Below are 21,055 nucleotides of genomic sequence, written 5' to 3'. Positions count from 1 at the left end.
TATATGTGTGTGTGTGTGTGTGTGTGTGTGTGTGTGTGTGTGTGTGCACGTTTTTGTGACAAATGAGGACATCAATTTGTATAATGACAAAGGTATGACAGGTATTACAAGGAGAAGGTGACTTTTCAGGACATTACCCCATGTCCCCACTTTTCAAAATGCTTATAAATCACACAGAATGGAGTGTATTGAAAATCTGAACTAGCACAAAGTTTCCTGTAAGGGGTAGGGTTGGTGTAGGGCAATAGAATATACGGTCTGTACAGTAGAAAAACCATTACGCCTATGGGATGTCCCCACTTTTCACAAATGTAAACCTGTGTGTGTGTGTGTGTGTGTGTGTGTGTGTGTGTGTGTGTGTGTGTGTGTGTGAATCATTAACATAACACTTTGTTTAATTGTCTTGAATTCCAGATCAACATGATGCTGGCGAATCTTTACAGAAAGGCAGGTCAGGAGCGTTCAGCTGTAACCAGCTATAAGGAAGTGTTGAGACAGTGTCCTCTGGCTCTTGATGCTATTATTGGTCAGTAAGAATACAGCGGTGTTCCTGTGATGCTGCATCTTGTGCTTTTTTGTTTTGTCTGAACCCAACATTAAAGCTCAGTCCTGTCTGGTCCGCTGCAGGGCTTTTGTCTCTGTCGGTGAAGGGGGCAGAGGTCGCTTCCATCACGATGGACGTGATTCAGAGCATCCCGAATCTTGATTGGCTGTCTGTCTGGATTAAAGCACATGCTTTCATACATGGAGGAGACAATCAGAGAGCCATCAACACTATCTGGTGAGGATAGGACACTATCAGTAAAATATTTTTGTAGTAATCTTTATATTAATAAATGTTTTATATATTTGTTTTCTTTAATAATAATTGTGTAACTTCATTATTAGCCACCACTGTCATCAAAAAAGATTAGATCCAGTGTTACTGTATTATTTATATGCATTTGTAATATTTATTAGTATTTATCTATTGTATCTATTGTCTGTAATTTATCTATCTATCTATTGTATGCATCTATTTTTTTCTTTTTAATTTGAGGTTTTATTAATATTATGCAGTTTTGTCATTTTATTATTATTATTATTATTCTTTATATTTCTATTTATTTCTCTGTCTCGCTTTTTTATTTCATTTTCACTCATTTCAATACTAAATGTATTTTCAGTTTTCATCTAATATATATATTTGATTTTATATCAGCTTTATTTCAATTTCCAATTTTTAATAGATTTATTTAATAGTACCAATGATTAGAAATTTAGATTAATTAGAATAAATTAGATTCAGTGTTGTTGTATTATTTGAATGCTATGATAATATTTAATAATATTTTGAATTGGCTTTTATTTTTAGATTTTTTTGGTTTTCTTTGAAATATTAAGTTATAGTAATTTTATACATTTGTCATTTTTATTTTTAAAATTTTCAATTTCTTTTTAATTTCAGTTTTCAGTCATTTTAGTACTCCAACTTAAACTTATTATATTTCAGTTACTTGCCAAGGCAACATTTCATTTTCATTTTAGTTTTTTTTTTAAAGTTTAAATTTTAATCTTATATATTATTTTATTTTTATGTCAGCTTTATTTCCATTAACTATTACTTTTTTCTTTTTTTTATACAAAAATAGCAACAAAAAATAGTTGCCCACCTCTGCACAGTGTGAGGACTCATTCATGTCTATAGTCCTTGTTTATCTCTCCTCAGCTCTTTGGAGAAGAAGTCACTCTTGAGGGATAATGTTGATCTTTTAGTCACTCTGGCGGATGTGTACTTCAGGGCTGGAGACACCAAGAACTCCATCTTGAAGTTTGAGCAAGCACAGATGCTTGACCCCTACCTGATCAAAGGTGCATGGCATTAACCAATCCTTCAGCAATCTAGATACACTGCTTTATGATTCTTGTTGGTTTGAATGAAATTATCATGCTGTTTTGCAGGTATGGATGTATACGGCTATCTGATGGCCAGGGAGGGTCATCTGGAAGATGTGGAGGTTCTCGGAGGACGGCTGTTCAACATATCCGACCAGCATGCTGAGCCCTGGGTCATATCTGGGTGAGTTTGACCTTCTCCTAATGCGTCTGAAACGTTTTCAGAATCAAAAGCTACTGAAAGCTCTTATGTTTTCCACAGATGTCACAGTTTCTACAGTAAGCGGTACTCTCGCGCACTGTATCTGGGAGCTAAAGCCATCCAGCTGAACAGCAACAGTGTGCAGGCGCTGCTCCTGAAGGGGGTGGCGCTGAGGAACATGGGCCGAGTGCAGGAAGCCATCATACACTTCAGAGAAGCCATGAGACTGGCGCCCTGTCGTCTGGACTGCTATGAAGGTAAGAAAGACTTTCATGATAATAGAAATAATCATTTCCAGCTATTATGCGTATTTTGTAGGTTTTTAGGAAGGTCGTGATATTTTTGTGCAATAAAAGATTTTAGCCTATTTAGTTGCTGAATAGCTGCTAGTTACTCTATTGTGTTCTTGTATTCAGTCTGTCCTGTTTTATGAAGGTTAGACAAAGCCCATAATCATTTTCTGTTGTCTCAGAGTGATACGTCCTTTGTTTTCAGGTCTGATTGACTGCTATCTTGCCTCTAATGGTATCCGGGAGGCTATGGGAATGGCCAACAATATTTACAAGACCCTGGGAGCGAACGCCCAAACCCTCACCATCCTGGCCACAGTGTGTCTGGAAGATCCCATGACCCAGGAGAAGGCCAAGACTCTGCTGGACAAAGCCCTCGCTCAGAGGCCCGACTATATCAAAGCTGTCGTGAAGAAAGCAGAGCTCCTCAGTATGTCAAAAATTCACACGCCTTTCTATGTTAATCGTAAACTGTGCTCATAATATATTATTTTATTATGATTTATTTTATTCGATTTTTCTATATTATTATTATTATTATTGTTGTTGTTGTTAATGTATTATGATTTAATAATTTATTATAATTAATGTATTATAAATAATAATAGTAATTAATAATTATAATTTATTGTATTTATTATTATTATTATAAAATTATCATTGTTGTCATTATTGTTTTTATTAAATTAGTATTATATTTTCTTCACTAGTTATCATATTAATTACATTATTTCATATTTTTACTTTTATAAAATTTTTATTTTATTATTTTAATTAATTATAATTTATTATTATTAAATTATTGTTATTTATTTTTCTATTTCATGTTATTATTACTTATTTCTTTTTATTTAGTAATTAAATTATTTCTTTTGTATTTATATTATTTCCTAATTATTAATTATATTATTATTTTATACTTTTCTAGTTATTATTACTTATTTATTCTTCTATTTATTATTTTTTTAAATGTGTAATAAATAATGATTTGTTGTTATTTTATTACTAGTAGTAGTAGTAGTAGTAGTAGTAGCAATTTTTTATTTGTTTTTCCATTAATCATTATTATTATAAATTGTTTTATTTTTTAAATAATATAATTATTATACATTTTATTTATTTAGTAGTAGAAGTAGTAATTTATTTTTATGTATTTGTTTTTCTATTTTCATTATATCGTTTATTATTTTTGTTGTTGTTCATTAACTGTTATGAAAGGTAGTTATGAAATAAAACAAATTGTTGTTATTCTCTTGACTTAAGCTTCAAAAGCATATATTTTGGTGTAATGCTATGTAATGCCTAAATCATTTTCATTACAGGTCGAGAACAGAAGTATGAGGAAGGAATAGCACTTCTACGGAACACATTAGCCAATCAGAGCGACTGCGTGCTGCACAGGATGCTGGGGGATTTTCTTGTAGCTGTTAATGACTATCAGGAGGCCATGGACCAGTACAGTATAGCGCTAAGGTAACGTCATCTACACTGTACGGCAGGGGCGTAGATTACGAAAAGTTACCCCCCACTTTTAATATCACGTAAATTCGTCACCCGCACTTTTTCGGCCAAGTGTGTTCGCATAGAGGTTTTCAAGAGCCGGTGTGACTAAATATAGATTTAATTCAAAGAGACATAAGAATAAGGTGAGATGAACATCACGGAGCGCTAAACAAACTCGTGCAGTGTATGTTTCATTCATACTTGAAGCCGGAGGGTGCTCTCGCGCAGAAAGTTGTATGAGGAAATTCCTAATATGGACAAAAGCGTCCAGCTATGGCTGTATGAAAACAGTTGTTTTCAGAAAAACAGAAACGTTTGGAAACATGAAGACATTAAACATACGATTGCGACAATATATGCTTTATTTGTGTTTGTCAAGTCATCTCCAGCTAATAAATAAAGTATATGAACAATGCAGTGCTAACTGACATAGCATTTATTACAGTATTGAAACTATTCTACCTTATTATGTAATAAAAAAGTGTTTGTAGTATATAAACAAATCATTATTATTGGTTATTGTCCAGCAGTCATCTGATTTCTAAGCCAATTAAAAACTAGAAATGAAAGAAAAATTAAAGTTGACTATACACTACCAGTCAAATCCAAAGTAAAGCAAAACAGTACAATTTTGAAATATTTTTACTAAGCTATTTCAAATAACTGTTTTCTATTTTAATATATTTAAAAATGTAATTTATAGTAATTTCAAAGGTAAATTTTTTGCATCATTACTCCAGTCACACTATCCTTCAGAAATCATTCTGACCGCTTAGAATTAAGGCCAAAAAGTTCTATCTTGGTCTCATCAGACCAGAGAATCTTATTTCTCACCATCTTGGAGTCCTTCAGGTGTTTTTTAGCAAACTCCATGCGGGCTTTCATGTGTCTTGCACTGAGGAGAGGCTTCCGTCGGGCCACTCTGCCATAAACCCCCGACTGGTGGAGGGCTGCAGTGATGGTTGACTTTCTACAACTTTCTTCCATCTCCCGACTGCATCTCTGGAGCTCAGCCACAGTAATCTTTGGGTTCTTCTTTACCTCTCTCACCAAGGCTCTTCTCCCCCAATAGCTCAGTTCTGAATACTTTCCGTACCCACTGTATATATAACATTTCTGTCCCCCTCACTTCTGAAATGATGGCTACGCCACTGCTGTACGGTACAGTCTTAAACATTAGAGTTGAGCAGAACTGACTGTTCTATTCCTCTTCTGTAGCCTCGATCCGAATGACCAGAAGTCTCTGGAGGGTATGCAGAAGATGGAGAAGGAGGAGAGTCCCACAGACGCCACGGTGGAGCTGGACGGGGACGATATGGAGGGCAGCGGGGAGGAGGGAGATCTGGAGGGCAGTGACAGCGAGGCGGCGCAGTGGGCCGATCAGGAGCAGTGGTTCGGCATGCAGTGACCCTCAGCACTCGCTAACAGACTCTTGAGCTTCAGCACTAATTACACAAATGATGCACTCTTAATGTATTTTCTAACAGTAGTTAAACATCGTGGGTTTCAAGTTTGCTGTTTTGGGCCAAGTACAGGACTAGGCAACTCTGCTTATTTTTTTTTTTTCATTAAGGTGTCAAACCTGTAGTTTATTTGGCATGCTCTGAGCTTTTTTCCCCCCAGTAAAAGTGATGATTGTTAAAGACGCATCTTTTAATGAACCACGATCCCACAAAATCTTTTTTCTCTCTCTCTCTCTGATCTTGTGTGTAATAAACATGTCAAAGTCATATTGCACACCAAAATCAAAAAGAAAATGCTTTGTGTTCCTGTTAGGAATTTTTCACATTAGCACATTTCAGCCATTTTCTTTACTGCAATGTTATTTTACATTTATTCAAAGTGGTGGTTTCCATTAAGATAATGCAGTGCGGGTTTTTTTTTTTTGCTTTAATTTTTGTATTATGCAAAAGTGTTTTTTTATTTACTTTTTAATTTTTATTTTGGTCTGAATATAACCCAGACATGTTCTTGACTAAGTTTTGTGACATTTAACGGAGCATGTAAGCGATGCCGTCATTAATTTCTGTAGCCCTAAGTGCATTTTTTTTCAGTGTTTGTCTTCTATTAATGTTTCTATATTGTTGTAAATAAGACTATTTTTAAATGTTTTGGAATTAAAATCATGGCATGAAAAATCTTGATGTATTCACTAAACAAAAGATCACTTTTCCTTTCCTAATACAAAATAAATCAAGCGTTGTCACAGGGTAAAGAAAGAGCAGCGCAACCATGTAACATCATTTTATTAACCACAAGTCATTGTGATAATTACAACACTGATTCGGCAGCACCCGCCCTCCATTTCCATGGCAACTGCTGGAAAAGACCGCCTGTCTCTCAATGTCACACACACACATACCTAACACCTGCTTTAAAACATATTGCACATCCCTGTGCAAAGCAACAATAACAATCAGTTTTTTCACTAATTACTTTTCTTTTCAAATATTGCAGTGCTATACAAAAGTTTCTAACATAAGGGGACATGCACCATGAAAACTGCTGTAATGTTACATTTTAAGAGTATTTTCAAATTTCACTGGGTCTCAAATCATTTTTTTCCACTCCTAATGCTTGAGCTTCTAAACTAATGACGCAAATGCTTGGGTTTTTTAGCACAGTTGACATGCAGGCCTAGAAAGATGTGTGGAGCTGCTGAAAACAACATGCACTAAAGTCACAAAAACCTCACAGCTTCTGCAAGGAATACAGAGAGCGGATCGGCTTAATCATCCCGAGCTAGAGAGAGAGAGAGAGAGATGGAAAAATAAAGACACGTTTGAGCAAACAAATAAAGAAAACAGACAGATACTGTAAATGTGATGCCATGCCACCATAGTTAGACATGATTAAAAGCGTCTTTAACGAGTTACATGTAGTTCCTGTAGAAGCAAATGCACATAACTGTGTGTAATGTATTACATCAGTCAAACAAACACAAGGTTGTGATGGTGTATTATGTGAGCAGTACGCACTCGCTGATACACACAGGACAAAATTAGTTTCAATACAGCAAATTTAGTCATGCATGTCTGTTGGCCACCTGAAATAAGACACTAAAAAGGAAGAAAAAAAAATATGACCTCCAAGAGAATAAATTGTGCCATTTATAGATTCAAAGAGGTCATGTGTATTAATGTCAGAGTTTTAATCCCACTATTCAACCTAGATATTATAATACAAAAAAGGGATCAATTGTGCTCCGTTCATTTACTCAGAACCTAGTATATACAGTACATATACACATTACAGTAAAAATAATTCATCTATATTATATCACTACGCTGTCCCTATAAATACATCCAGGACATGAAAAAGTAAACATCTTCATAGGATTTGCACAAAGCAAGTTTCATTTTTTTTTACTTAAGCATTAATAAAATAAAGCTGTGAACAGCTAAAGTTTTTGTACGAGGGAACTAGTGCATTTGGCTAGTCCTCTATGGAGCAAAATAAAAAAATTAAAAATTAAGTCAGTAAACGGGTACTAAGAAAGCAACCGACGGAACTGAGGTAGCTGCAATCTACTTAACACAGAGAGGAAATCATTTTGCTTCAAGCGAGGAAAGCAAACATAAACGACACGGCTGACGTTACAGTGGAAAACATTTAAATATTACCCAAACGCGCATTCGCTCTTTACGGCCCAGCGGATTCAAAATGCTAAAGACATCTCAGAGCTTCGAGCCAAAAATATCCAAAGCAATCTGATAAATATTGCATCTCCTCACTTTAAGCTTCCAAAAAAGGCTATAAGGGGACCTGAGAAAATATACAACTTTAATAAGAAAAAAAAAGAAGTACTTAAAGGGATCATCGGATGCTCATTTTGCACAAGTTGATATGATTCTTTAGGGTCTTAATTAAAAGTCTATAACATACTTAGGTTTAAAAAGGTGTTTTTTACACCAACATTGAGAAATTTTAACCAGTCAAAATCAGTTGTTTTTAACAAGCCATTATAGTCCATGTTGCTTTAAATGTTAATGAGCTCTGCTGGCCCCGCCCCTCTCTTCCTAGCTGCTCTCAGAGAAACGGTTTATTTTAGCCGCATTCATTGTGAAACTTGCCAATTAGCGCATTATTAGGAAAGGTGATTTGCAAAGATTCATAAAAAACCCTTATACTTGCTTCTTCTGTAGATGAGGCTGGATCACGAATGATTCGCGCGAACATAGAAGCATTTACGTTGATCGGGAGTGGCGCATTCACTTCAAAGCGAAAGTAAGGTTAATCCTCGGCGTCTTCAGCAGCTCAGATGTCGGGAGTAAATGATGATTGCTATATTCATTATTACATCCAACAATAAAGCACCTCAATCGCTTAATCGGAGACATCTTGTCTTCCCCTGCACCAGAGTCAACACAATGGCGGACTGATGACAGTCACTCAGGGCGGAGCTAAGGTAAGACACCAGTCCAGTCTGTGCTGAAACGCTACTGTCAATCAAACTATCGTGGGCGGGGCCTGTACAGAACTACGTCATTCTGACAGGAATCTCAGAACAGCCTGGTTTGAGAAAGGGGATTTTAAAATAGGTACACACACTTCCAACATACATTTATGTTCAAACAACTTGAAAAGTGAATTTTGCATCCGATGACCCCTTTAAAATGGAATGATAAAAAAAGGAACATACTATTTTCTGACAACAATATGAAGATTAACATTATATATACACACATTAAATTTAAAATTTAAACAAGGCTTAAATGCATGTGCAAATGTGAACGGGTGACTGTTGTTCCTTGTTAATGTTTCTTCTCTGGTTATTTGGAGTCATGTGTTAGCTTGACGGCAGCTCTGGGATCAGTCAGGAGGACCAGAGCTGCTGGGTTATGTTAGTGTCTGTGCCATACAGCCACACCACTAGAGGGAGTGTCAGAGCTACGAAGGGCCAGGAGATGCCCTCAGTGCATGCAGAGAGGGACCAGCCTCTCTTGTCGGGCTCCTGGTCCAGGTCTTTACCGGGATCCAGGTAGTTCCTTGCGATGAATTTGAGCAGCTCGTCCAGGAGGATGACAGGCAACGAGATCTTCAGCACTATCAGCCACTGGGTCACGTTCAGAGCGGTGATCTGGAAGATGACCTGAGGAACAGCAGAGGGTGAAGCAAAGAAAATATGGAATGAAACGAGGAGTGACACCAAGGCTTTCACACACACACACACACACCAGTGCACAAACAGCCTATGGCCTTCAATTAAATATTTAATAAACAATAACTATTTTATTGAATAAACTATTTATTAAATATGATATCTATTATTGATATAATATAAATAAGCATACAAGTAAAGCAATAACATGTCCACACTAGGGATGAACCAAAATGAAAATTCTTGGCCGAAGCCGAACAAAATGAAACAGTGGGCCGAGGGCCAAATACAGTATTTGTGTTATTATTATTGTCTTAAGTTTTTTATTTTATTTTACAGAACAACAGTAAAATTACAATACTAACAATTATGAATGTTGATGGAGTTGCTTTTTCTCTGCTTTTATTTTGGCGGAAACCCGCACGAAGATCTCGGTGCTTCTTTTTGTTGATTTATAAATGATGATTCTTTTATGTTATGATTCTTTTTTTTAAACAGATTTATAAATGATTACGTATTTGGGAAGATGTTTGTTGCATGTAACACGGTTTCAGTGCAGATTTTCCTCGCGCCCTGATGCAGCGCTGTCAGAATACATGCAATTCGTGCGTGAATTTGAAAAAAGAACATTCTATAATATAGAATGATTCTAAATAATTTGATTTGAACTATAATTTTTTTTTAATAATTCTCAAAGTTAAAAAGTATTTTAGGTATTTATATATATATATATATATATATATATAATATATATTGTATATATATATATATATATAATATATATATCAGTATCAGAAATTAATGTTATTTTTAAATAACACTTACGTCTGTCACTTATTTAATATTTATTTTTATAATTTTATCATTTTATGCAGTATGCACACACACACACACACACACACACATAAAATAAGTAACGTGTAGTTGACAATAGTTTTCAAATCAATAGAAAGTTTGTCAATAGTCCACAAAACTGTTAATTGAACCATTTAGAATTGTAGTATAATATGTTTGGATTCATGTGAAAGTGAACCTGGAGTACAGACTGGGTCTACATTCAGAGTTTGTGTGGAGCAGTAGTAGAGAAATAAACGTTCCATTACAGATATATTTGTTTTCTGGGCCCCAAGATTATTTTTGACATCCTCATCTTCATAGAGCACTTAATGATCTGTAGTGTTAAGGGTGCCGTACCGGCAGCGGGTCTACGTAGAGGATGAGGAAATGCAGAGACATGGAGAGGCAGATGGCTCCCAGCAGCCAGATGTTCTCCCAGGGAGGCATGCGCAGCAGAGACTGATTCTCTGACAGACTGCAGGACAAAAATAAACATGTTTACATTGGTTCAACACCAACACAACGCTTGTTTTTAATCACTGCCATGCGTGAGTCTGGATGTGAGGTGGATGCTGGCTGACCTGTTGAGGGCGTTACACATCTCGATGGTGACCAGCACAGACAGGGCCATGGTCATGGGGTAGGGAGACTCGAACACGTGGCAATCCAGATCCTGGAAGTCAGGATTATCAGGAGAACACTGCAGGAAATGATTCTGAGAGGACAAGAGACAATACATGCTTAGTTACTACTACTACAACAACAACAACAACAACATAATCAAATTCAAAATAAATATGACTTACATAATTATGTGAATAAATTACACTTAACAACAACAATTCTCTTTGTATAACAAAACTATTAAATATTTACATTTAAATTTCTTTATTAAAAATATTTACAAAAAATATAATAGCTAATTATTATATTCTATTTGTATAGATTCTAAGTGAAATTCAAATATATATATATATATATATATATATATATATAGAAATCTATATTTATTATTCATTTATATATAAAAACAACAATAATAATAGCTATTATTATTATATTTTATATAGATTTTTAGAAAATCATACACATACATACATATATATATATATAAAATAAATCTCTATTTTTATTCATTTATATTTAAAAAATATAACTGAAATGAATTAAGCATTATGAAAAATATAAAAATAAATATTAAATGCATCACAGACATGATAAATGACTCATTTTAAACAAATTTTAAAATAACTTTGATTTCTATGATACAACTACTACTACTTATTAGAAAATTATTTTTAAAAATATTTTTCTATGATAATAAAACTATGATATTATAATAAATCATATATATATATAGATAGATAGATAGATAGTATTAGTAAATGCCCTAAGCTAATAAATAAATTCATATTATTATTATTAAATACATAAAATTATTAGTGTTGTTGGCAATCGATAAATCTTTTTTACTAATTAAATCGCACATTTTCTGAAATTAATCGTGATTAATCCCACCTAACATTAAAGTTTTTAAATATACTTCTATATTGCAATAATTTTACATTCAATCTTCAAATTAATGTAGAAACAACATAGACAGTATTTTTAATATTTGTTTAATGGCATCTTTTTTGTGACTGAAGGCCAGTATCACTGATAATACTCACCCTAATATTTAACCATCGACTATAGCCATTCAACATTACAGTATAATTGAGAGCTATCGATTTTAACAATTATTAGACTTTAAAAAATTACTTCTAATTTAAGTGAACTTAAAACAATCTTCACATAAACCCATTATAATACATGCCATATTTACCTGTGCCCTTCATCAGAAATATATAGAAATTGAAATTTAAGTTATCAAACTAATAAATTCTAAATTAAAATATAGATGAATCCGTAAAGGGATACTCCACCCCAAAATGAAAATGTTGTAATTAATCACTTACCCCCATGTCGTTCCAAACCCGTAAAAGCTTAATTTGTCTTTGGAACACAATTTAAGATATTTTGGATGAAAGGTGGTGGCAGATGGACTATTCTGACGATGTCTTTTATACTTTTCTGGACCTTGACAGTATAATTTACTTGGCAGTCAATGGGACAGTCACAAGCCTCCCGGTTTTCATCCAAAATATCTTAAATTGTGTTCCGAAGACGACTGAAGCTTTTACGGGTTTGGAACGACATGGGGGTAAGTGATTGACAACATTTTCATTTTGGGGTGGAGTATACCTTTAAAGCTATAAAAGTTATTGATTCTCTCTTTTTTCTTTGATTAACAACAGACATCACGGCAGCTAGTTATTAGGTTGTTTTGGGTGCTGTTTCTTTAAGAGCTGCCGCTGCTGAATAGCCTCCCGGTTTTCATCCAAAATATCTTAAATTGTGTTCCGAAGACGACTGAAGCTTTTACGGGTTTGGAACGACATGGGGGTAAGTGATTGACAACATTTTCATTTTGGGGTGGAGTATACCTTTAAAGCTATAAAAGTTATTGATTCTCTCTTTTTTCTTTGATTAACAACAGACATCACGGCAGCTAGTTATTAGGTTGTTTTGGGTGCTGTTTCTTTAAGAGCTGCCGCTGCTGAATGTGACGTGGACCTGCACGCATTGTATTTTCTCTCAACTCTCTTTACCTTTTCTGACCCACTTCAGGTCTTAATGTCTCTACTAATGAGCTGATGAGTTGAATCGGGTGTGTTAGATGAGGGAGACAGTGCTGGGCTGCTCCAGGACAATTTTGAAAACCATTTCAGAGACATGTTCTTAATGTAACTCATATATAATATATTAAATGCATGCACTGTTTTAAGGCAGCTTTAATGGGCTTTTTGGTAACTTCATGCCCTAACTGACCATGACACTGCATGCACGTAGTTTCATTCACGCTTTGATATGAAAAGATACAGGGTATAGCGCGCACCAGCGCCTTTGTGCGTGCAATTGAAGAGAACTGTATATATATGTATATATATATATATATATATATATATATATATATATATATATATATATATATATATATATATATAGAAATCTATATTTATTATTCATTTATATATAAAAACAACAATAATAATAGCTATTATTATTATATTTTATATAGATTTTTAGAAAATCATACACATACATACATATATATATATATAAAATAAATCTCTATTTTTATTCATTTATATTTAAAAAATATAACTGAAATGAATTAAGCATTATGAAAAATATAAAAATAAATATTAAATGCATCACAGACATGATAAATGACTCATTTTAAACAAATTTTAAAATAACTTTGATTTCTATGATACAACTACTACTACTTATTAGAAAATTATTTTTAAAAATATTTTTCTATGATAATAAAACTATGATATTATAATAAATCATATATATATATAGATAGATAGATAGATAGTATTAGTAAATGCCCTAAGCTAATAAATAAATTCATATTATTATTATTAAATACATAAAATTATTAGTGTTGTTGGCAATCGATAAATCTTTTTTACTAATTAAATCGCACATTTTCTGAAATTAATCGTGATTAATCCCACCTAACATTAAAGTTTTTAAATATACTTCTATATTGCAATAATTTTACATTCAATCTTCAAATTAATGTAGAAACAACATAGACAGTATTTTTAATATTTGTTTAATGGCATCTTTTTTGTGACTGAAGGCCAGTATCACTGATAATACTCACCCTAATATTTAACCATCGACTATAGCCATTCAACATTACAGTATAATTGAGAGCTATCGATTTTAACAATTATTAGACTTTAAAAAATTACTTCTAATTTAAGTGAACTTAAAACAATCTTCACATAAACCCATTATAATACATGCCATATTTACCTGTGCCCTTCATCAGAAATATATAGAAATTGAAATTTAAGTTATCAAACTAATAAATTCTAAATTAAAATATAGATGAATCCGTAAAGGGATACTCCACCCCAAAATGAAAATGTTGTAATTAATCACTTACCCCCATGTCGTTCCAAACCCGTAAAAGCTTAATTTGTCTTTGGAACACAATTTAAGATATTTTGGATGAAAGGTGGTGGCAGATGGACTATTCTGACGATGTCTTTTATACTTTTCTGGACCTTGACAGTATAATTTACTTGGCAGTCAATGGGACAGTCACAAGCCTCCCGGTTTTCATCCAAAATATCTTAAATTGTGTTCCGAAGACGACTGAAGCTTTTACGGGTTTGGAACGACATGGGGGTAAGTGATTGACAACATTTTCATTTTGGGGTGGAGTATACCTTTAAAGCTATAAAAGTTATTGATTCTCTCTTTTTTCTTTGATTAACAACAGACATCACGGCAGCTAGTTATTAGGTTGTTTTGGGTGCTGTTTCTTTAAGAGCTGCCGCTGCTGAATGTGACGTGGACCTGCACGCATTGTATTTTCTCTCAACTCTCTTTACCTTTTCTGACCCACTTCAGGTCTTAATGTCTCTACTAATGAGCTGATGAGTTGAATCGGGTGTGTTAGATGAGGGAGACAGTGCTGGGCTGCTCCAGGACAATTTTGAAAACCATTTCAGAGACATGTTCTTAATGTAACTCATATATAATATATTAAATGCATGCACTGTTTTAAGGCAGCTTTAATGGGCTTTTTGGTAACTTCATGCCCTAACTGACCATGACACTGCATGCACGTAGTTTCATTCACGCTTTGATATGAAAAGATACAGGGTATAGCGCGCACCAGCGCCTTTGTGCGTGCAATTGAAGAGAACGTGCTGCGAGAACAGTACCATTTCCGCACTCGTTTGACTCGCACCTCTTTTGACGTTCTGCGACTGAATAAATGCACTTCTTGACAAAAAAAAAAAAAAAAAAACAAATGCAGCAGTTGTGAGTGGGTTGGCAAACCCTAGCTCCGCCCCTGCGTTAATTGCATAAACATTTTTTAGTCTAGTCTATTTATTGTCTATTATTTATGATCTATTTATTAAACTGAAAAAATTAATCGCCTGCGTTAACGTGCTAATTTTGACAGCACTAAAAATTTGACATACCTACAAAATTACAAATCTCAAAAAAAACAAAATGATCTAAAAATAAATAAAATAAATAAATATGCACACACGTAAAAGTCTTAACTGTCTCTTGGGATATTTATATATCCCAAGAGACATTTAAGACTTTTACATTGTTACAATAAAAGAAAAAATATATTTCATATAAATTGTTCTTTTATAACTTTTTTTTTTCTATTCCAGAAAAGCAGAAGCTGCAATCTGTCAAAGATAGGTCAGTTGTTTAATTGTCAAACAATTTATTTAAATATCAAACCATTTTTTTTTTTTGAATAATGACAAAAATGTAATGCAAGTCTAGTTTTGATGTGGAAAAACTGAGCATTTACAGTATATGCTATTGTATCAGACTTAGGGCTATAGATTTAGTCACACAAATTACATTTATTTAAAAACCGAGATCTATACCAGCTGGTAAAATGTGATCATTGGACCATCATCAGCAGAAATGAACCACCAGGCTGCAGCTCCTACAGTCGCAGCACCCACATAACCTGAGAAACACAACACACATGAGATAACACAACACTTAACAGACCAGCAAGACTGGATACATTATTAGGGGACAAGCTAGAAAAATGTACATAAGCAAATAATAAAAAAAAAAAAAAATTAAATCACAGCCACTAGGCTACACTAATCATGTTTGTGACTCACAGCCGATGGCCAAGTATCTGAAAAAGAGCCATCCAGAGATGAGCGGCTCCTTGGCGTTGCGGGGGGGCTTGTTCATGATGTCCAGGTCAGGAGGGTTGAAGCCCAGAGCGGTGGCGGGAAGACCATCAGTCACCAGGTTCACCCACAGCAGCTGGACGGGAATTAGGGCCTCAGGGAAACCCAACGCAGCAGTGAGGAAGATACTGCAGAGGAGTCCAGTATATCAGTAACAGACAAAACCAAATGAAACCGAACTGAAAACCACAACCGGACTGACCAGACGACCTCGCCCACGTTGGAGGAGATGAGGTAGCGGATGAACTGCTTCATGTTGTTGTAGATAGCTCTGCCTTCCTCAACGGCGGCCACAATGGTGGAAAAGTTGTCATCAGCGAGAACCATCTCCGAGGCTGTCTTGGCCACGGCAGTGCCAGAGCCCATGGCGATGCCAATCTCTGCCTTCTTCAGGGCAGGGGCATCGTTCACGCCATCTCCTGTCTGCAGAGACACAACCGCTCAGCCAAACAGGACAATCAAACGCAGTTGTGTTGCATCCATTAAAGGGATAGTTTGTCCAAAAATTCTGTCATTAATTACTCACCCTCATATAGTTCCAAACCCGCAAGACCTTGGTTCATCTTCAGAACACAATTAAGGTATTTTTGATAAAATCCAAGAGCTTTCTGACCCTGCATAGACAGCAACAGTACTGCCACGTTCCAGGCCCAGAAAGGTAGTAAGGACATCGGTAACATGTAACATCAGTGGTTCAACCGTAATTTAATGAAGCTACAAGAATTTTTGTGGGCAAAGAAAACAAAAATAATGACTTTATTCAACAATTTCTTCTCTTCCATGTCAGTCTTCGACACATATTGTTGAATAAAGTCATTATTTTTGATTTCTTCCTCAAAGCTTCATAAAAATTACGGTTGAACCACTGATGTCACATGGACTATTTTAATGATGTCCTTACTACCTTTCTGGGCCTTGAACGTGGTAGTTTTGTTGCGGTCTATGCAGGGTCAGAAAACTCTTGGATTTCATCAGAAATATCTTAATTTATCTTCCGAAGATGAACGAAGTTCTTACGGGTTTGGAAAGACATGAGGGTGACTTTATTGACTTTTTATTTTTGGGGCAACTATCCCTTTAACACCATATGGCTGCCTACCATGGCAGTGATCTCGTCAAAGCCCTGCAGGAACTCCACAATCTTGGACTTGTGTGAAGGCTCGACACGTGCAAAGCAGCGGGCAGTCATGACGGCTTCACGCTGGGCGTGAGGTGAAAGGTCGTCGAATTCACGGCCGGTGAAGGCCATGCGGTTGACATCATCTTCCTCTGAGAAGATGCCGATGCGTCTGCAGATGGCCACAGCCGTGCCCTTGTTGTCGCCGGTGATCATGATGACCCGGATGCCGGCGTGGCGGCAGAGCTTGATGGAAGCGGCTACTTCCGTACGAGGAGGATCCAGCATGCCCACGCAGCCCACGAAGGTCAGATCCGACTGGCAGGTGGGGAGGAGAGGGAAGTTAAGGGAAAAAAGAAAAAAGAAAAGAAAAACGTTAGTAGGTTTCTTTCCACAGTGGATAACCATTAGCTAGACGCTAACTGATGGAGACAGCTAGCTAGACACAAAAATGCTTTATTAGATACCGTGGATAAATACATTTTTAGATAGCTATCTAGTGAAGTATTTAACTATCTAGCTAACTAGCTAGATAAATTGCATACTAGATAGAAAGCTAGTCAGACACACAAAAATTATATTAGATGCTGGATGTAATTACCTAATTAAATACTTTATTAGATAGCTAACTAGCAAGACAGTAAAAGGTTTATTAGACAATATTTTATTAGACTAGGGTTAGCTAGCAAGACAAAAATATAATTAATTAGATACCTTTATGCATTACTGATGAAAATGAACCATGGGTTTATTGTAGTAAATGTGTAGTAACCTTTTTTTTTTGGCGTACTGATTACCATTTGTATAACCAAAGTTTTACTACAAATAGCATGGTTAAAATATGGTTAGTGCATGAAAACCATGGTTAATATGTGGTTACCATCAATCTGAAAAACTTGACCGTTTAACTATAGCAATCATGTTTTTTTGGTTTTATTTGTAGTAAACCCATGGTTCTTTTTTGTAAGGGTTAATGGTTTAATGAACAGTTAGCTAACTAAATGGATTAAAACCATCAATCTAGCTACATCTTTAACAATCTAATTTATTAGATGGCAAGCTACCAAAAAAACAAATATACTTTATTAGAGAGCTAGATGTTACATGGCTAAATAGTTAGATCATTTAGACCGCTAGTAACTAGCTAAAGGTAAAAATACTTCATTAGATAGTTAACTAGCTATATGAATAAATCGGTTATAAGACAGCAAAAAGCTAGTGGGACAAAGATTTTAGTTAGCTAGATGTGTTATTAGATAGCATACCCAGCAAACACAGAACGTTTCCCTAATTTTGGATCCCGTTTGGTTACTTTTTTGGGAACCAAATACTAATGTTATGGGAACGTTCTTTTTAGGTTATATTTTTTGTAACCATAAAATAACGTTCCCAGAACGTTGCATGGTGGTTACTTTTAAATAACCTAAAAATAACTTCTAGAGAACGTTCCCTAATGGTTATTTTTAGGTTATGTTTTTGCAACCATAAAATAACGTTCCCATAACGTTGCAGGGTGGTTTTTTAAAAATAACTTATACAGAATGTTCCCTTATGGTTATTCTCAGGTTATTTTTATAACCCTGTAAAACTATCTTTCCAATGAAAACGTCTCAGATGTTAATGTGTAATGACCTATACAGAGCCCTGAAATTCGTTTAATACAGCATTTATTAAAATGCGCTTTCACCTGTCTTTCACATAGCGATTGGCGATACCTCTTATTTTATTTTCGATCCGATACCGATATTTTTAAGCCCAGTATCGTTGATATCGATACCGATACCAATACTTCTAAACTAAACTGATCTTTTAAATTATTAAAAGAATATATAATCAGTAATTATACTCACTTAATATTAGATTTTAAAGCCATGTTTTTTTAACATTTCATAGGCCTTTTTTGTTTACACTTTTAGAAATAAAATATACTATAATTGTATATTTTAGCCCTTTAATGGGGCAGTAACCTCAAAGGTGCAACTATACCCCTAAAAGTGAGCATATTAGTACCATACAAGTATGCATGCTTTAAGGGTAGATAAGTTACAAAGGTGCACCTTTGAGGGTACCTCATGAAAAATAAACATGGTGTTACAAGACATAAGAGTGTGCTGGATGATTATTGACATACAGCGGGTTGATCATATCGGAGTAAAGAGGTTAGGGGAACGTTAGAATAACGTTCTGGGAACCAAAAACTAACGTTTGGGGAACATTAGAATAACATTATGGGAATGTTAGAATAACGTTCTGGGAACGTTAAGAAAACTTTCCTGGTTAACCAAAAACAAACGTTCTGGGAACCAAAAATTGTTAGCTGCGTACAAGCTAGCTAGTAATTAGACGGCCAACTAGCTAGATGAATAAACACTTCATTAGACAGTTAACTAGTTTGATAGTCTATTAGATAGGAAGCTAGTAGGGGTGGAACGGTACACAGATGTCATGGTTCGGTACGAACCTCGGTTCGGGGGTCACGGTTCGATACGATTTCGGTACAACAGGGAGAAAAAAAAAATCTACTATGCTCTGTATTTTTTTCATTTATTTTGAACAGACAGTAGTACAAATTTAAAAAATTTCCACCTAGATGTGAAAATACTAAATATTATTACATTGTTAAATATATATAATCTGCAGTACATATAGGGGTGGAACGGTTCAAGGAAAAAAATCTAACCGTACGGTTCTCCACGTGCTAGGACAGCGGTTCAACTTAAATCTAGGACCGCAGTTCAACTTAAATCTGACAACGCATCTGTAATATTGGTTTGCTATAAATAACACGCAAGACAAACAGGGTTCGGCTAATGCATGTTTCTGTTGATGGATGCGCATTCTGGCTTCCCAATACATCAACAACAGCGATGGAAAAAAACAAATGTGGACAAACCATTCACTCTTGTTCAATGCGAATGCCGTATGCTGGAATATGAGCATTTATTCCATCATCACCCGGTTGCTGATAGCGCGCGTGCACAGGTGAGACCTGAACAGCACACGTTGATATCCGTGTTTAAGCTAAACTCGTTTAAACTTTGCCAGTTTAAAGGTAGGGTATGTAATTTTTCAAAAACGCTTTAGAAAACTGATTCGGGCCGAATAGCAAATCAAACTTGTAGCCAATCAGCAGTAAGGGGCGTGTCTACTCGTGATGTGGAGGAGAGAACTTTCAGTGCACAGGACGGACATTAGCCGAGCCGAGCGACAGAAAGATAGATATGGTGGATAAAAAAACAAGAGGAAAACGTCTGCGGAACAATAAGGCAAGAAGTAGGATCCGTGTAAATATCGGATCAGCTTTCCAGCGCTGGAGAAAACTCAAGGAGCGGAGGCCTGCGATCGGACGCCGAGGTTGCTTTGTTTCTTCTCAATAGGTGAGTAACACCGTGTCTACAACAGCTAAAGTCTGCCTACACTGGACTCGATCAAACGACCGTTAAAAACCATTTGAAATTTGTGTCAGCACGTCATAAATAGAACCCGGCAGCAGTTTGTTTTCTGTCGGGGATTTGTTGCACCGTGCCGTTCACATCCAATGTAGACACGGTGTAACATTGGTTTTGCTTTGTTTCACAGAACTAATCGTTGCCTGGGTTGCGTTCGTATGTGTGGGGCGGAGCTGTCAAAATAGGGGCAAGACCCTTATGGGGTAGGGGCGTGTTTGTTTTGGCGATTTCAAATATCAACATTGGCTACCAGAAATCACTTACCCTGCCTTTAAACATTTAAGAGCCAGAGGACGCGAGCTCACACGTGCAGTGAGAAGATTTGTGCGTGCGCTCATCCGAAGCCTGCAAATCCGTGCCTCAGAACACACGCAAATATTAAGCTTTCTCTGAAGTATGGTGTTTAAATGGACAAATTCACACAAAAATTATGTCAAAATACCTGTCTTGGTAAGTATCCTATAGCAGACATAGCTGGCTGAACGTACTGTATCAGTGCACTGGATCAGTGCTTTCTCTTAAAGTGACAGCACTTTCTTAATATTAATCAAACAGCAACAAAGAAATCACTCACTGCTCTTGATTGAATAGCTTTTGTAACTTTAATAAAGATTAATCTTTAATTTATACAGTCAAATATGCAATGTTGTTTTACATTTCATTACTTTATTCAATTTCTGTACCTGAAACTAATGTTAGACCTACCTAAAAAAAACTGAAAATCACTGTTTATTTTATTTGTATCTTTACTCTATTGTATTTATTTGTGCGGTTGCTTGTAGTTAGATAGATTATTATTATTTTCTTTATTTTAATTTGACAGTATAGTTTTTACCTAAACATAGCACATACCGAACCATACCGAAAC

General features: G+C 35.3%; 2 protein-coding genes across 2 annotated transcripts in view; one reads left to right on the top strand and one right to left on the bottom strand.

Moving 5' to 3' along the window:
- Positions 1 to 6,577, top strand: part of anapc7 (anaphase promoting complex subunit 7) — an 11,719-nt gene extending 5,142 nt beyond the window's left edge. Inside the window, exons 4-11 of the mRNA XM_016290442.1 lie at positions 415 to 526; positions 628 to 781; positions 1,709 to 1,851; positions 1,942 to 2,059; positions 2,138 to 2,334; positions 2,573 to 2,797; positions 3,690 to 3,840; positions 5,089 to 6,577. Of these exons, the coding sequence (XP_016145928.1) occupies positions 415 to 526; positions 628 to 781; positions 1,709 to 1,851; positions 1,942 to 2,059; positions 2,138 to 2,334; positions 2,573 to 2,797; positions 3,690 to 3,840; positions 5,089 to 5,278 (1,290 nt within the window). The 3' untranslated portion in view covers positions 5,279 to 6,577. The remainder of the gene's footprint in view (positions 1 to 414; positions 527 to 627; positions 782 to 1,708; positions 1,852 to 1,941; positions 2,060 to 2,137; positions 2,335 to 2,572; positions 2,798 to 3,689; positions 3,841 to 5,088) is intronic.
- Positions 6,099 to 21,055, bottom strand: part of LOC107599024 (sarcoplasmic/endoplasmic reticulum calcium ATPase 2-like) — a 42,846-nt gene continuing 27,889 nt past the window's right edge. Inside the window, exons 12-19 of the mRNA XM_016290513.1 lie at positions 16,721 to 17,149; positions 15,824 to 16,044; positions 15,547 to 15,749; positions 15,298 to 15,383; positions 10,390 to 10,523; positions 10,166 to 10,283; positions 8,842 to 8,962; positions 6,099 to 6,612 (exon numbers count right to left, since the gene is read on the bottom strand). Of these exons, the coding sequence (XP_016145999.1) occupies positions 6,599 to 6,612; positions 8,842 to 8,962; positions 10,166 to 10,283; positions 10,390 to 10,523; positions 15,298 to 15,383; positions 15,547 to 15,749; positions 15,824 to 16,044; positions 16,721 to 17,149 (1,326 nt within the window). The 3' untranslated portion in view covers positions 6,099 to 6,598. The remainder of the gene's footprint in view (positions 6,613 to 8,841; positions 8,963 to 10,165; positions 10,284 to 10,389; positions 10,524 to 15,297; positions 15,384 to 15,546; positions 15,750 to 15,823; positions 16,045 to 16,720; positions 17,150 to 21,055) is intronic.

The sequence above is a fragment of the Sinocyclocheilus grahami genome, unplaced genomic scaffold (genome assembly GCF_001515645.1).
Source record: "Sinocyclocheilus grahami isolate Dianchi unplaced genomic scaffold, SAMN03320097.WGS_v1.1 scaffold259.1, whole genome shotgun sequence".
In the NCBI taxonomy this organism is placed as follows: domain Eukaryota; kingdom Metazoa; phylum Chordata; class Actinopteri; order Cypriniformes; family Cyprinidae; genus Sinocyclocheilus; species Sinocyclocheilus grahami.
The sequence above is the reverse complement of the archived record's forward strand: the minus strand, read 5'-3'. Positions and strand labels throughout refer to the sequence as shown.